At 35.8% G+C, this 17062-nt stretch overlaps 1 protein-coding gene across 4 annotated transcripts in view; it reads right to left on the reverse strand.

Annotated features, from left to right (window-relative positions):
- Positions 1-13753: 13753 nt before the first annotated feature.
- Positions 13754-17062, reverse strand: part of arhgef1a (Rho guanine nucleotide exchange factor (GEF) 1a) — a 126337-nt gene continuing 123028 nt past the window's right edge. For all 4 annotated transcript variants that reach the window (XM_044170512.1, XM_044170511.1, XM_044170510.1 and 1 more), the window contains 3 exons: positions 16144-16470; positions 15696-15858; positions 13754-14564 (listed from right to left, as the gene is read on the reverse strand). In XM_044170512.1, coding sequence (XP_044026447.1) covers positions 14536-14564; positions 15696-15858; positions 16144-16470 — 519 coding nt within the window. In that variant the 3' untranslated portion in view covers positions 13754-14535. The remainder of the gene's footprint in view (positions 14565-15695; positions 15859-16143; positions 16471-17062) is intronic.

A 17062-nucleotide genomic window follows, 5' to 3' on the forward strand; every position in this document is an offset into this window, starting at 1 on the left:
ACAGACAATGTTGTCTTTCAGAGTATAGTTTTATTGTTTCTATTGTAGAATTTTGATCTTCTGTGAAGTAAACACTTCTAAAACTAATGTAGTGTTTGAAATTAAATTTATGCTGTTTCTAAGAGCATTTGGGTAGGAAGTACAGCTTTATCATCAGAAAGGGTTCAAATTAACGTGTCCAATGTTTCTAATGCAGAATTTCGATCTTAAAAGAAAGTAAACTCAAACTATTTTAGAATTTATATTCAACTATTTTTTGTTATTATACTGTACATGTTATCCACAATCTTTCTGTATTTAGCGTTTATAATGTAGAAGTCTGTTTCTAAGAGCATTTCGGTAGGAACTACAGCTTTATCATCAGAAAGGGTTCAAATTAACGTCTCCAATGTTTCTAATGCAGCATTTCGATCTTAAAAGACATTAACGTCAAACAAATTTGTTCTCTAAATTCATCTAGGTTATGTGTTTATTCATCCTATTTATAGTGTAAACATAGCAGAAATCTGTTTCTAAGAGGTTTTGGGAAGGAATTACAGCTTTATCATCACTGAGGGACCACAACTAACGTTTCTCACCGACTGAAGTAGAAAATCAACATGTGTCTATACACAGACAATGTTGTCTGTCAGAGTTAAGTTTTATTGGTTCTATTGTAGAATTTTGATCTGTGAAGAAAACACGTCTAAAACTAAGGTAGTATCTGAAAACTTGTGCTGTTTCTAAGAGCATTTCGGTGGGAACTACAGCTCTACAGCTAGAAAGGGTTCAAATTAACGTCTCCAATGTTTCTAATGCAGCATTTCGATCTTAAAAGACAGTAACGTCACACAAATTTCTTTTCTAAACTCATCTAGGTTATGTGTTTAAATGAACTGGTTCTAATGCAGAAATGGGTCAATTAACGTGACCAATGTTTCTAATGCGGAACTACAGCTTTATCATCAGAAAGGGTTCAAATTAACGTCTCCAATGTTTCTAATGCAGCATTTCGATCTTAAAAGATATTAACGTCACACAAATTTGTTCTCTAAATTCATCTAGTTTATGCATTTGATCTGTGAAGAAAATACGTCTAAAACTAAGGTAGTATCTGAAGCAACTTGTGCTGTTTCTAAGAGCATTTGGGAAGCAGCTTTAACATCAGAAAGGGGTCAAATTAACATGTCTCTAATACAGAATTTCAATCTTAAAAGAAAGGAAACTCAAACAAATTTAGAATTTACATTCAACTATCTTTTGTTATTATACAGTACATTTTCTCCACAATCTTCCTGACTTTAGCGATTATAATGTAAAAGTCTGTTTCTAAGAGCATTTCGGTAGGAACTACAGCTTTATCATCAGAAAGGGGTCAGTTAACGTGTCCAATGTTTCTAATGCGGAACTACAGCTTTATCATCAGAAAGGGTTCAAATTAACGTCTCCAATGTTTCTAATGCAGCATTTCGATCTTAAAAGATATTAACGTCACACAAATTTGTTCTCTAAATTCATCTAGTTTATGCATTTGATCTGTGAAGAAAATACGTCTAAAACTAAGGTAGTATCTGAAGCAACTTGTGCTGTTTCTAAGAGCATTTGGGAAGCAGCTTTAACATCAGAAAGGGGTCAAATTAACATGTCTCTAATACAGAATTTCAATCTTAAAAGAAAGGAAACTCAAACAAATTTAGAATTTACATTCAACTATCTTTTGTTATTATACAGTACATTTTCTCCACAATCTTCCTGACTTTAGCGATTATAATGTAAAAGTCTGTTTCTAAGAGCATTTCGGTAGGAACTACAGCTTTATCATCAGAAAGGGGTCAGTTAACGTGTCCAATGTTTCTAATGCGGAACTACAGCTTTATCATCAGAAAGGGTTCAAATTAACGTCTCCAATGTTTCTAATGCAGCATTCGATATTAAAAGACAGTAACGTCAAACAAATTTGTTCTCTAAATTCATCTAGTTTATTTGTTTATTCATCCTATTTATAGTGTAAATAATGCAGAAATCTGTTTCTAAGAGCTTTTGGGAAATAATTACAGCTTTATCATCACTAAGGGACCACAACTAACGTTTCTCACCGACTGAAGTAGAAAATCAACATGTGCTGTCTACAGACAATGTTGTCTTTCAGAGTTTAGTTTTATTGTTTCTATTGTAGAATTTTGATCTTCTGTGAAGAAAACACTTCTAAAACTAATGTAGTGTTTGAAATAAATTTATCCTGTTTCTAAGAGCATTTGGGTAGGAAGTACAGCTTTATCATCAGAAAGGGTTCAAATTAACGTCTCCAATGTTTCTAAGGCAGAATTTCAATCTTAAAAGACAGTAAACTCAAACAATTTTAGAATTTATATTCAACTATTTTTTGTTATTATACTGTACATGTTATCCACAATCTTTCTGAATTTAGCGTTTATAATGTAGAAGTCTGTTTCTAAGAGCATTTCGGTAGGAACTACAGCTTTATCATCAGAAAGGGTTCAAATTAACGTGTCCAATGTTTCTAATGCAGCATTTCGATATTAAAAGACAGTAACGTCACACAAATTTGTTCTGTAAATTCATCTAGTTTATGCGTTTATTCATCCTATTTATAGTGTAAATAATGCAGAAATCTGTTTCTAAGAGCTTTTGGGAAGGAATTACAGCTTTATCATCACTGAGGGACCACAACTAACGTTTCTCAGCGACTGAAGTAGAAAATCAACATGTGTCTATACAGACAATGTTGTCTTTCAGAGTTAAGTTTTATTGGTTCTATTGTAGAATTTTGATCTGTGAAGAAAACACGTCTAAAACTAAGGTAGTATCTGAAGCAACTTGTGCTGTTTCTAAGAGCATTTCGGTGGGAACTACAGCTTTATCATCAGAAAGGGTTCAAATTAACGTCTCCAATGTTTCTAATGCAGCATTTCGATCATAAAAGACATTAACGTCAAACAAATTTCTTTTCTAAACTCATCTAGGTTATGTGTTTAAATGAACTGGTTCTAATGCAGAAATGGGTCAATTAACGTGACCAATGTTTCTAATGCGGAACTACAGCTTTATCATCAGAAAGGGTTCAAATTAACGTCTCCAATGTTTCTAATGCAGCATTTCGATCTTAAAAGATATTAACGTCACACAAATTTGTTCTCTAAATTCATCTAGTTTATGCATTTGATCTGTGAAGAAAATACGTCTAAAACTAAGGTAGTATCTGAAGCAACTTGTGCTGTTTCTAAGAGCATTTGGGAAGCAGCTTTAACATCAGAAAGGGGTCAAATTAACATGTCTCTAATACAGAATTTCAATCTTAAAAGAAAGGAAACTCAAACAAATTTAGAATTTACATTCAACTATCTTTTGTTATTATACAGTACATTTTCTCCACAATCTTCCTGACTTTAGCGATTATAATGTAAAAGTCTGTTTCTAAGAGCATTTCGGTAGGAACTACAGCTTTATCATCAGAAAGGGGTCAGTTAACGTGTCCAATGTTTCTAATGCGGAACTACAGCTTTATCATCAGAAAGGGTTCAAATTAACGTCTCCAATGTTTCTAATGCAGCATTCGATATTAAAAGACAGTAACGTCACACAAATTTGTTCTCTAAATTCATCTAGTTTATGCGTTTATTCATCCTATTTATAGTGTAAATAATGCAGAAATCTGTTTCTAAGAGCTTTTGGGAAATGATTACAGCTTTATCATCACTAAGGGACCACAACTAACGTTTCTCACCGACTGAAGTAGAAAATCAACATGTGCTGTCTACAGACAATGTTTGTCTTTCAGAGTTTAGTTTTATTGTTTCTATTGTAGAATTTTGATCTTCTGTGAAGAAAACACTTCTAAAACTAATGTAGTGTTTGAAATAAATTTATCCTGTTTCTAAGAGCATTTGGGTAGGAAGTACAGCTTTATCATCAGAAAGGGTTTAAATGAACTGGTTCTAATGCAGAAATGGGTCAATTAACGTGACCAATGTTTCTAATGCGGAACTACGGCTTTATCATCAGAAAGGGTTCAAATTAACGTCTCCAATGTTTCTAAGGCAGAATTTCAATCTTAAAAGACAGTAACATCAAACAACTTTGTTCTCCAAACTCATCTAGGTTATGTGTTTATTCATCCTATTTATAGTGTAAATATAGCAGAAATCTGTTTCTAAGAGGTTTTGGGAAGGAATTACAGCTTTATCATCACTGAGGGACCACAACTAACGTTTCTCACCGACTGAAGTAGAAAATCAACATGTGCTGTCTACAGACAATGTTGTCTGTCAGAGTTATGTTTTATTGTTTCTATTGTAGAATTTTGATCTTCTGTGAAGAAAACACTTCTAAAACTAATGTAGTGTTGGAAATAAATTTATGCTGTTTTTCTAAGAGCATTTGGGTAGGAAGTACTGCTGTAACATCAGAAACGGGGTCAAATTAACGTGTCCAATGTTTCTAATGCAGAATTTCGATCTTAAAAGTAAGTAAACTCAAACAAATTTAGAATATATATTCAACTATTTTTTGTTATTATACAGTAATTTTTGTCCACAATCTTCCTGATTTTAGCGTTTATAATGTAGAAGTCTGTTTCTAAGAGCATTTCGGTAGGAACTACAGCTTTATCATCAGAAAGGGTTCAAATTAACGTCTCCAATGTTTCTAATGCAGCATTCGATATTAAAAGACAGTAACGTCACACAAATTTGTTCTCTAAATTCATCTAGTTTATGCGTTTATTCATCCTATTTATAGTGTAAATAATGCAGAAATCTGTTTCTAAGAGCTTTTGGGAAATGATTACAGCTTTATCATCACTAAGGGACCACAACTAACGTTTCTCACCGACTGAAGTAGAAAATCAACATGTGCTGTCTACAGACAATGTTTGTCTTTCAGAGTTTAGTTTTATTGTTTCTATTGTAGAATTTTGATCTTCTGTGAAGTAAACACTTCTAAAACTAATGTAGTGTTTGAAATTAAATTTATGCTGTTTCTAAGAGCATTTGGGTAGGAAGTACAGCTTTATCATCAGAAAGGGTTCAAATTAACGTGTCCAATGTTTCTAATGCAGAATTTCAATCTTAAAAGAAAGTAAACTCAAACAATTTTAGAATTTACATTCAACTGTTTTTTGTTATTATACTGTACATGTTATCCACAATCTTTCTGTATTTAGCGTTTATAATGTAGAAGTCTGTTTCTAAGAGCATTTGGGTAGGAAGTACAGCTTTATCATCAGAAAGGGTTCAAATTAACGTCTCCAATGTTTCTAATGCAGCATTTCGATCTTAAAAGACAGTAACGTCAAACAAATTTGTTCTCTAAATTCATCTAGGTTATGTGTTTATTCATCCTATTTATAGTGTAAATATAGCAGAAATCTGTTTCTAAGAGGTTTTGGGAAGGAATTACAGCTTTATCATCACTGAGGGACCACAACTAACGTTTCTCACCGACTGAAGTAGAAAATCAACATGTGTCTATACAGACAATGTTGTCTGTCAGAGTTATGTTTTATTGTTTCTATTGTAGAATTTTGATCTTCTGTGAAGAAAACACTTCTAAAACTGATGTAGTGTTTGAAATAAATTTATGCTGTTTCTAAGAGCATTTCGGTGGGAACACAGCTCTACAGCTAGAAAGGGTTCAAATTAACGTCTCCAATGTTTCTAATGCAGCATTTCGATCTTAAAAGACAGTAACGTCACACAAATTTCTTTTCTAAACTCATCTAGGTTATGTGTTTAAATGAACTGGTTCTAATGCAGAAATGGGTCAATTAACGTGACCAATGTTTCTAATGCGGAACTACAGCTTTATCATCAGAAAGGGTTCAAATTAACGTCTCCAATGTTTCTAATGCAGCATTTCGATCTTAAAAGATATTAACGTCACACAAATTTGTTCTCTAAATTCATCTAGTTTATGCATTTGATCTGTGAAGATTTATACGTCTAAAACTAAGGTAGTATCTGAAGCAACTTGTGCTGTTTCTAAGAGCATTTGGGAAGCAGCTTTAACATCAGAAAGGGGTCAAATTAACATGTCTCTAATACAGAATTTCAATCTTAAAAGAAAGGAAACTCAAACAAATTTAGAATTTACATTCAACTATCTTTTGTTATTATACAGTACATTTTCTCCACAATCTTCCTGACTTTAGCGATTATAATGTAAAAGTCTGTTTCTAAGAGCATTTCGGTAGGAACTACAGCTTTATCATCAGAAAGGGGTCAATTAACGTGACCAATGTTTCTAATGCGGAACTACAGCTTTATCATCAGAAAGGGTTCAAATTAACGTCTCCAATGTTTCTAATGCAGCATTCGATATTAAAAGACAGTAACGTCACACAAATTTGTTCTCTAAATTCATCTAGTTTATGCGTTTATTCATCCTATTTATAGTGTAAATAATGCAGAAATCTGTTTCTAAGAGCTTTTGGGAAATAATTACAGCTTTATCATCACTAAGGGACCACAACTAACGTTTCTCACCGACTGAAGTAGAAAATCAACATGTGCTGTCTACAGACAATGTTGTCTTTCAGAGTTTAGTTTTATTGTTTCTATTGTAGAATTTTGATCTTCTGTGAAGAAAACACTTCTAAAACTGATGTAGTGTTTGAAATAAATTTATGCTGTTTCTAAGAGCATTTGGGTAGGAAGTACAGCTTTATCATTAGAAAGGGTTTAAATGAACTGGTTCTAATGCAGAAATGGGTCAATTAACGTGACCAATGTTTCTAATGCGGAACTACAGCTTTATCATCAGAAAGGGTTCAAATTAACGTCTCCAATGTTTCTAATGCAGCATTTCGATCTTAAAAGACAGTAACGTCAAACAAATTTGTTCTCTAAATTCATCTAGTTTATGTGTTTATTCATCCTATTTATAGTGTAAATATAGCAGAAATCTGTTTCTAAGAGGTTTTGGGAAGGAATTACAGCTTTATCATCACTGAGGGACCACAACTAACGTTTCTCACCGACTGAAGTAGAAAATCAACATGTGCTGTCTACAGACAATGTTGTCTGTCAGAGTTATGTTTTATTGTTTCTATTGTAGAATTTGATCTTCTGTGAAGAAAACACTTCTAAAACTAATGTAGTGTTTGAAATAAATTTATGCTGTTTTTCTAAGAGCATTTGGGTAGGAAGTACAGCTGTAACATCAGAAACGGGTCAAATTAACGTGTCCAATGTTTCTAATGCAGAATTTCGATCTTAAAAGTAAAGTAAACTCAAACAAATTTAGAATATATATTCAACTATTTTTTGTTATTATACAGTAATTTTTGTCCACAATCTTCCTGATTTTAGCGTTTATAATGTAGAAGTCTGTTTCTAAGAGCATTTCGGTAGGAACTACATCTTTATCATCAGAAAGGGTTGAAATTAACGTCTCCAATGTTTCTAATGCAGCATTTCGATCTTAAAAGACATTAACGTCAAACAAATTTGTTCTCTAAATTCATCTAGTTTATGCGTTTATTCATCCTATTTATAGTGTAAATAATGCAGAAATCTGTTTCTAAGAGCTTTTGGGAAATGATTACAGCTTTATCATCACTAAGGGACCACAACTAACGTTTCTCACCGACTGAAGTAGAAAATCAACATGTGCTGTCTACAGACAATGTTGTCTGTCAGAGTTATGTTTTATTGTTTCTATTGTAGAATTTTGATCTTCTGTGAAGAAAACACTTCTAAAACTGATGTAGTGTTTGAAATAAATGTATGCTGTTTCTAAGAGCATTTCGGTAGGAAGTACAGCTTTATCATTAGAAAGGGTTCAAATTAACGTGTCCAATGTTTCTAATGCAGAATTTCGATCTTAAAAGAAAGTAATCTCAAACAATTTTAGAATTTATATTCAACTAATTTTTGTTATTATACTGTACATGTTATCCACAATCTTTCTGATTTTAGCGTTTATAATGTAGAAGTCTGTTTCTAAGAGCATTTCTGTAGGAACTACAGCTTTATCATCAGAAAGGGTTCAAATTAACGTGTCCAATGTTTCTAATGCAGCATTTCGATCTTAAAAGACAGTAACGTAAAAAAAATTTGTTCTCTAAATTCATCTAGGTTATGTGTTTATTCATCCTATTTATAGTGTAAATATAGCAGAAATCTGTTTCTAAGAGGTTTTGGGAAGGAATTACAGCTTTATCATCACTGAGGGACCACAACTAACGTTTCTCACCGACTGAAGTAGAAAATCAACATGTGCTGTCTACAGACAATGTTGTCTGTCAGAGTTATGTTTTATTGTTTCTATTGTAGAATTTTGATCTTCTGTGAAGAAAACACTTCTAAAACTGATGTAGTGTTTGAAATAAATTTATGCTGTTTCTAAGAGCATTTCGGTAGGAAGTACAGCTTTATCATCAGAAAGGGATCAGTTAACGTGTCCAATGTTTCTAATGCGGAACTACAGCTTTATCATCAGAAAGGGTTCAAATTAACGTCTCCAATGTTTCTAATGCAGCACTTCGATCTTAAAAGACATTAACGTCAAACAAATTTGTTCTCTAAATTCATCTAGTTTATGCGTTTATTCATCCTATTTATAGTATAAATAATGCAGAAATCTGTTTCTAAGAGATTTTGGGAAATAATTACAGCTTTATCATCACTAAGGAACCACAACTAACGTTTCTCACCGACTGAAGTAGAAAATCAACATGTGCTGTCTACAGACAATGTTGTCTTTCAGAGTTTAGTTTTATTGTTTCTATTGTAGAATATTGATCTTCTGTGAAGAAAACACTTCTAAAACTAATGTAGTGTTGGAAATAAATTTATGCTGTTTCTAAGAGCATTTGGGTAGGAAGTACAGCTTTATCATCAGAAAGGGTTTAAATGAACTGGTTCTAATGCAGAAATGGGTCAATTAACGTGTCCAATGTTTCTAATGCGGAACTACAGCTTTATCATCAGAAAGGGTTCAAATTAACGTCTCCAATGTTTCTAATGCAGAATTTCAATCTTAAAAGACAGTAACATCATACAACTTTGTTCTCTAAAGAATACTTCTTAAGTGTAATGTTAATTAAACTGAATTTTATCGCATTTCTGAAAGGTAAACAGACTGGGTTGCCTAAATCATACTGTCCTCTGTCCACATTCTACACAAGTGAAGCTGCGCACAGCTGGGGAGGGTTCAGAAACACCCAAAGATCCAGAAAGTCTACTTTCCCTGTGGATGGCTTGTAATCGACTCCTGGGGTGAGAAGAGACTGCTTGTGGGATCGTGGGGGAGGACACAATATTGGAAACCACAATTTTTAGATGAATAATGAACAATATAGTCTAGTCCCTTGGACCATGTCTAGGGACTAGAGAGTCTCACATTGCCACTCTGATGGACAGAGAAATTCACGAATGATTATGTGCTAACCCTAACCAACATTCACTCAAACTTTCACTTACAGATTTTGCAGACATGCCAGAGCCTGGGAAAAGGGGCTATCTATCTTTAAAGCCAGAGATGTTGTGTTTGGTTTTGTTGTGGTTGTCACTTCGTCTCTTAGATGGAGAGGTCCATGCCAAGTGCTGCTAAACCACTAGAACCGTCCCTTAGGGTTGAAGGAATACCAGAATGGATCTACCACACAGTACAGGAGAGATTCAATCGAGGGAAGCGAGTGTACAGACGGTGCCATCAAGCGGTTGTGGCCAGAGGGAAAAGCCCCCAATTTATAATCTGTCTTCATTGCCAGGTCGTGAAATACCGACATTTTCACACGCTGTGTCAATATATATATATATCATTTAAATTATACTTATAATGTGAAATTATTTTCTGTGGAATTAAATTTATTTACAATGTGCAACTACCTCCTGCTGTATCCTGTGCAATCAAATCTTTGTGCATTAATTTATCCATCTCTCATGGCAATATATATATGTGTGTTTGTGTGTAATGCACAATGTCTTCATAATGCTGCACACCATGTGTTTATTACAATATCTCTGCAAGTATTCTGTGCAATTATCCATCACATATGGACTATTTACACAACCCTGGAGATTTTTTTTTAGCATTTTGATTCTTGGTTTTGGGATTTTATGTTAGCATAACATAGCCCATTCAATCAGAATCTGTTTTATTAGCCAATGCAAGGATTCAAAGAATGTGTCTTGGCATTTGCTCCCAAAAAACACAACACAGAACAATGAATAATAACAGGCGTAAGGTAATAATAATTAATAAATAATAAGTAATATCAAAATTAAATTGATATTTTAAAATTTATTTACAGAATTGTATACATTTAGTATACATTTAGTACATGGGCACTGCCCATGTACACAGCTGCTGCAATGCTTCTCTGTCGACATATCTGTTATGTTCCATATATTCCAAATCCATATATTCATGTAATGACAACTGGAGCTCATTGAGTTATTCTTTTATTCAACTGAGGACTCACTTCAGTACAAGTTTTTCTTCAACATCAACAGTCATAAAGAAGTTGAAGTTTGTGAAATGCTGGACTTGGCATAAATATTATTATTCGTGCCCAAACAAGAAACAGTTATTGCAAATAACTTGTTATCACTTGTTCTAAAAAAATCTATTCTTCTTGATGAGACAGATGAGAATAATATCCCATTTTTGACATTGTCAACATAAATATTAAATATCTTTTTATCAATAATTTTGAGAAATGCGTCCCTAAAAATGTTGTCACACAGAAAGCATTCAAAATAATAATGTAGTACATAAAGTAAGGCAAGGCAAGTTTATTTGTATAGCACATTTCAACAAGGCAATTCAAAGTGCTTTACATAAAACATAAAAGCAACATAGGGCAATATAAAAAGACATTTAAAAACACAGAGTTAAAAAGAAAATAAAATCAAAACAGGAGAGTAAAAGTTACAGTGCAGTGTAAGAAAATAATCATTATTTGATTTAATAAAAGGCAACAGTTATTATACTGTACATGTTATCCACAATCTTTCTGATTTTAGCGTTTATAATGTAGAAGTCTGTTTCTAAGAGCATTTCGGTAGGAACTACAGCTTTATCATCAGAAAGGGGTCAAATTAATTAATCAATCAATCATTATTTGGTTTAATAAAAGGCAACAGAAAAGTCTTCAGCCCTGATTTAAAATAATAGACTTGCAGCAGACCTGCAGTTTTCTGGCAGTTTGTTCCAGATATATGGTGCATAAAAGCTGAACGCTGCTTCTCCATGTGTAGTTTTGATTCTTGGGACAGAAAGCATACCTGTCCAAGACCACCTGAGAGGTCTGGATGGTTCATAACGTAGCAGAAGATCAGAAATGTACTTTGGCCCTAAACCATTCAGTGCTTTATAAACCAACAGTTATATTTTGAAATCAATTCTATGACAAACAGGAATCCAGTGTAAAGACCTCAGAACTGGAGTGATGTGATCCACTTTCTTGGTCTTAGTGAGGACGCGAGCAGCAACTGAATCAGCTGCAGCTGTCTGATCGATTTTTTTTAGGGAGACCTGTACCCTAACAGTGGGTACACTGTTACAGTAAACCAACTGAAGATACTGTAAATGCGTGGACAAGTTTTTCTAAATCCTGCTGAGACATTAGTGCTTTAATCCTGAATATATTCTTCAGGTGGTAGTAGGCTGACTTTGTAATTGTTTTAATGTGGCTGTTGAAATTCAGGTCTGAGTCCATGACTACACTAAGATTTCTGGTTTGGTTTGTGGTTTTTAACATTACTGATTGAAGCTGAGTGCTGACTTTTAATCGTTCCTTCCTTGGCTCCAAAAACAATGACTTCAGTTTTATCTTTGTTTAATTGAAGAGAATTCTGGCGCATCCAATCCTTGATTTGTTCGATGCACTTACTCAGCGCTTGTATTGGACCATAGTCCCCTGGTGACATTGTTATGTAAATGTGTGTTGTCTGCATAATTATGGTAACATTTTGTTGTTTTCCATAATCTGAGCATGTAGATGTTAAACAGAAGAGGCCCCAGAATGAAGCCTTGGGGAACTCGACTTGTAATTTTTGTCCGCTCAGATAATACTTATAGACACAAAGTAGTCCCTGTCCTTTAAGTAGAATTCAAACCACTTTAATACTGAGCCAGAAAGTCCCACCAATTTTTCCAGTCGGTCTAATCTGTTGTGGTCGACCATGTCGAATGCAGCACTGAGATCCAATAATACCAAGACTGAAATTCTGCCACTGTCTGTGTTTAAGTGGATGTCACTAAAGACTTTAACAAGAGCAGTCTCAGTGCTGTGGTGTGTTTTCCTGACTGGAAGACATCAAAACAGCTGTTTAATGCAGAGAAGTTGTTCAGCTGTTAAAAAACAATGATTTTACTTAAAAACGGGAGGTTTGAGATGGTCCTATAATTGCCATCTAGATTGTTTTTTAAGTGGCTTCATGACTGCAGTTTTCAGGGCCTGTGGGAAGAGAGGACACCTTCTCTCAGGTGAGTAAACCTACTTGCTTCTAGATAACTCAGTTTAATTGCTTTACTATAACTACTCAAAACTAGGAAAATATATCATATTTCTCAAATATTAGCTTCTCTGTACTGGCTCCTTGTAAAATCCAGAATAGAATTTAAAATCAATCTACTCTCTTACAAAGCTCTTAATGGTCAGGCACCATCGTATCTTAAAGAGCTCTTAATACCTTATTACGCTATGCTCCCAGAATGCACGGTTATGCTAGAGTCTCCAAAAGTAGAATGGGAGCCAGAGCCTTCAGCTATCAAGCGTATCTCCTGTGGAATTAGGCCCCAGTTTGGATTCGGGAGGCAGACACCTTCTCCACATTTAAGAATAGGCTTAAGACTTTCCTCTTTCATAAAGCTTATAGTTAGGGCTGGCTTGGGTGAGTCCTGAACCAGTTATGCTGCTATGGCTATAGGCCTAGACTGCTGGGAGACTTCCCATGATGCAGCTCTTTCCTTCTTCTCCATCTGTATGCATTTTTATCCAATTAATGCATGCTACTCCTGAGGGAAATATCTGGCTCTTTAGCTGCTAAATGCTTCACTATGTTCACCAGGTAGTCTCTGCTGTTTAGTGCTGAATGCCTGCTGCGGCTATGAGAGCGATGAGAGTGACCCAAAATATTAAAGTTGCAGCTGGACAGAAACAGTGAGATGAAACTCACTATAAAGCTCCATAAAGCATAGGGGAGTTGCAGATTCAGGTGATTATTCTCTGTAGGTTCATCACTACTAGCGACCCCTTTCACATTATCACATTGTTTTCACATTGTCAGTTGATTATTGTGCACTTGACAATTGTCATTGTCAACAAAATATTGATAATAGCCACTTTTAACTTAAAATGAGAGGGGAGGGGGAAAAGCCCCTTCTTGATTTGCAGAGTAGCAGTTTAAGTTGTAAGTAATTAGTTCATGCAAGTTTTGTTGTCTATGTCAGCTGTTGTGTTTCTATTTCGTACATACGTGAAGTTGCATTACTATTAGAAGCCTTGACAAACAGTGATTAGGCCATAGGGATGTAGGAATCCAGACCTCAGCAATGGTTTCGATGTTGTTTAGTGTACAATGTTTCATAAGTGACTCTTGGACCAAACCTTTAGGAGTCTTAAACGTTTAAATGAGATTGAGTAAGTACTTGCCAATGCTTTATTCACATAGGGGCCTACATTTGGCATATTTTATAGTTTGTTACCAAAGACAGATCAGCATCTCTCTAACACACTCTCAACAAAACCTGAATATGATAGGCATTGTAAAAGCAGGATTTATTGCAGGGCAGTTGTATTGGATTGCTTTTTTTCCTGGTATTTCAGTGTAGGTTTCTGTCTTGGTGATCTTTCTGGCAATGAAAAGAAACTTTTTTTTTCTCTTGATGTGACTTGTTTTTAAGGAACATCCCCTTTAGTTTTTATGAATTTTCAAAAGGATAATCGCGATTTAAACTGCCACATCAATGTTGTTGTGTTACATACTACAAGACGACACTATCCAAGACCGCTTACAGTGAAGGATACGAGTCTGTGAAAAGTGATTAAAAGACACCAATATATAACTACAAAGGTGCAAATTGTATTTTGAAATCCAATTTTTACTCAGCTTTTTGTATTATTATTTTTCAATATATACACTAAATATTAATAAATGCCCTGATATTTTGGGGGGAAAAATAACGAGCACTACTTGACATGAATTTGATTCCAGTTATTTTTGCATAGCATAAAAATAACTGAAGATTACAAATGTTGAAAACAGTATCCGCCCTAACCATCAGTCCTAATGTTCATTTTGTCAAGTCTTAAGATTTAAAAGAGTTACATGTCAGCAATATCCATCAGTTTTCCACACCCCTCTGATCAAGTGATCCAATTAAATCATAAATGCAAACAATCCAAAGCATAGCTGAAAATAAAACAACTCACTGTCACAAGCCATCTACCTAAAAGCAAAAGCAGCTAAATAGACATTAATACTTGCAGAAGAGATAGACATGGGCATGCATTGTTGGAGTCAAGTTACATCATAATCATAATTATAGCTATAAGCTTGTTAACACTGTGAAACATGCTGATGATCAGATCTCCTCTGGAATATCTTGAAGATCTGAAAAAGAGAGAAAATTTCAGTCAGCTGTTTCCCTAAAACTACAAGAAAATTACATTTCAGTCATGATGCTATCATCTGACACATTTCATGTGCCAGTATTCAGCTACAACGTCATGTGCGGAGGAACTATTGAAAAGTGTTCATAGCTCATACATTGACCCTTTGCTCTTGAAATTGTTATTGTTATTGTTATATAAGTTTTCTGGCACTAATATGTGGTATTTGCCAGAAAGGTTAAAAAAAACTTTCACTTTCAGAAAATAACCTTTTGAAGAGTAACACTCTGTACCCTCTGGCCAGGCCCTTTATTTAAGTTACGTTTATATTTTAGGGAGGCTTCCCTATTTCGATTTGCTCCTAGTTTTAATTTGATGTTGATGCTGTTAATGCAAACTCAACACTTCCTTCATGTTTACTTGTTGTCTTGATAAATTCTGTATAATGCCGTGGATGGCTGCCTGTGTGTGTTGGTGCGCATTGTTTTGTCTGTTAATTCAGTACTTTGCTGTAGTACCCGGAGCTCTTTCACCAGAGAAGAGCTCATGAACATCAGCGAAACAACTCCAGCCGATTTATTTTCCACTTTTCTCTCCCCATCCATGGAACTATTCGACTTTCTCGGTGGCAGGAGTGCAGAGCAGGAGGCCGGTGGCTGGACTGCAGAGCCGACTTCAGCGGTGGTCAATGGCTGTGGGTCAGGCATGGCAGACAGCTGAACAGCGAAGACGACCGACTGGAGGTCAGACGGAGCTGGCGGGGGAGTCGGCCAAGTGGGGTTCAGGAAGGATGTCAGCGCAAGGCAGCAAGGAATAGTAGGAATAGTTACCCGGACTACAGTGCCCAAAACCGCCTCCTAGTGCTCCAGTTTTTCCCCATCTTAACTGAATTGTGAAATGTATTGAGTTTCAACATTTTAACAGTAAGTTAGAGTGAAATTTTAAATTTGAGATTCGGAAGGTTCGGATAATGTTCCATAAGACACTAGACGCAAAGAATGTCTATTTGCCAAACCTGATTATAGCTTCTAGTGTAGCAAACTGCAGGGGAACCATTACCTAAAAAGCACTATGATACCAAAATGATGCATTTAACATTCACAGTCATTGTGTCTCATGTCTGTAATCTGACCTTTGGAGCTTTCAGATGCCGTCCCATCATCATCATCTGACGTCATGTCTCCCTCCAAATCACTGCCTTCCTGGAGGCCATCTGATTGGTGGGCAGGTTCCTGGCTGGCCCGCAGGGTGTCAGATCCAGATGAGACCTCCCTTCCTGGCTGCAAAGATGCAGGCTAAAACAGCAAGAAAACAAGAAAGAGACTGTAGAAACCTAGTGAACATGGGGCACAACGTACTGTAAACCTGCTGATTACTGATATATTTATCATTCCTTGGAAAAATGCCTATTTAAAAGAGAACTCCGGACATTTTACACATCAAAATCAGTTTACTCCTCTTGGTTGTATAGAGTCTTGTGTGATTCTGGAGGAGTTTGTCTGACTGAAGAAGAACCCTGATGACATCATCTGTCTTGTGAGTCCTGTAACTCTATGGAATTGCAATACAAATGTCCTTACTTGAAAAGCCTGCTGCCCCAGCTGCTGGGAGGCAGGTGCAGCCCCGCTGCAGACCTTCATGTGTCGGACCTGCCTCTCCAGCTTAGCCCGGGCCCTCTCACTGTCCTTGAACCGGCTCTCGGCATCCCGCAGCCTCAGCAGCTCCTCCTGCAGCAGGCTGTGTTGTCTCTGCAACAGAGCCAGCTCCCCAATGGTAGACCCTGCACTGGCCTCCCGATTTCCACCATCTCGCCAGAGGGGGCGCCACACTCCTCCTACAGCTGGTGCCACAGTGTCCTGTGGCTGCAGTAGCAGCTCCAAGATGGAGTCTTGTTTGATGACAGCACCCTGCAGGATAGGACAGAGAATCCAGTTTCAAAGATTTTACAGGCTGGAAATTGACAAGCTGAAACAGAAGTATGCCTGTTCTGTCTATGGTTCAGCGATCAGGATTTTTTTTCTTTCAAACTTTATTTATATAGCACCTTACAACAATCAAAGAGGGCAATTTTTTCCAAACAATTTTTGGAGGAAATGGAGATCATGTCCAATGCCAAGGAGACCATTAATCAAAGAGTAAAGATTTTCCAGTTGACTGGATGGCGAGCCAAGCTACAGAACCTGGGAGAGGGATTGCACTGACTGTTACCTTCTGAAGACGGATTCCCTTTCTTGGTAGGACGGACTATTATACACACATACAATCAATCTTCTGACTGAACACTTAAAGACTCCAAGGGTTGTTGTTTGTGCACTTTTTTTAGTTTGTTATTGTGGGTAAACTATATTGATTAAAGCGACCAATGTCTCAAGTGATTGTAGTCATTGTTTTAAGTGTTCCAATACGTGTGTTCATTCAAATTTGAAATGAAGCCTCCTTACTGGTATCCTTCTTAATTCTCAAACTTCTGTCATCCACGTTGTTATGACACTGGTCCAC

Source organism: Siniperca chuatsi, linkage group LG17 (assembly GCF_020085105.1).
Source record: "Siniperca chuatsi isolate FFG_IHB_CAS linkage group LG17, ASM2008510v1, whole genome shotgun sequence".
NCBI classification, from domain to species: Eukaryota; Metazoa; Chordata; class Actinopteri; order Centrarchiformes; family Sinipercidae; genus Siniperca; species Siniperca chuatsi.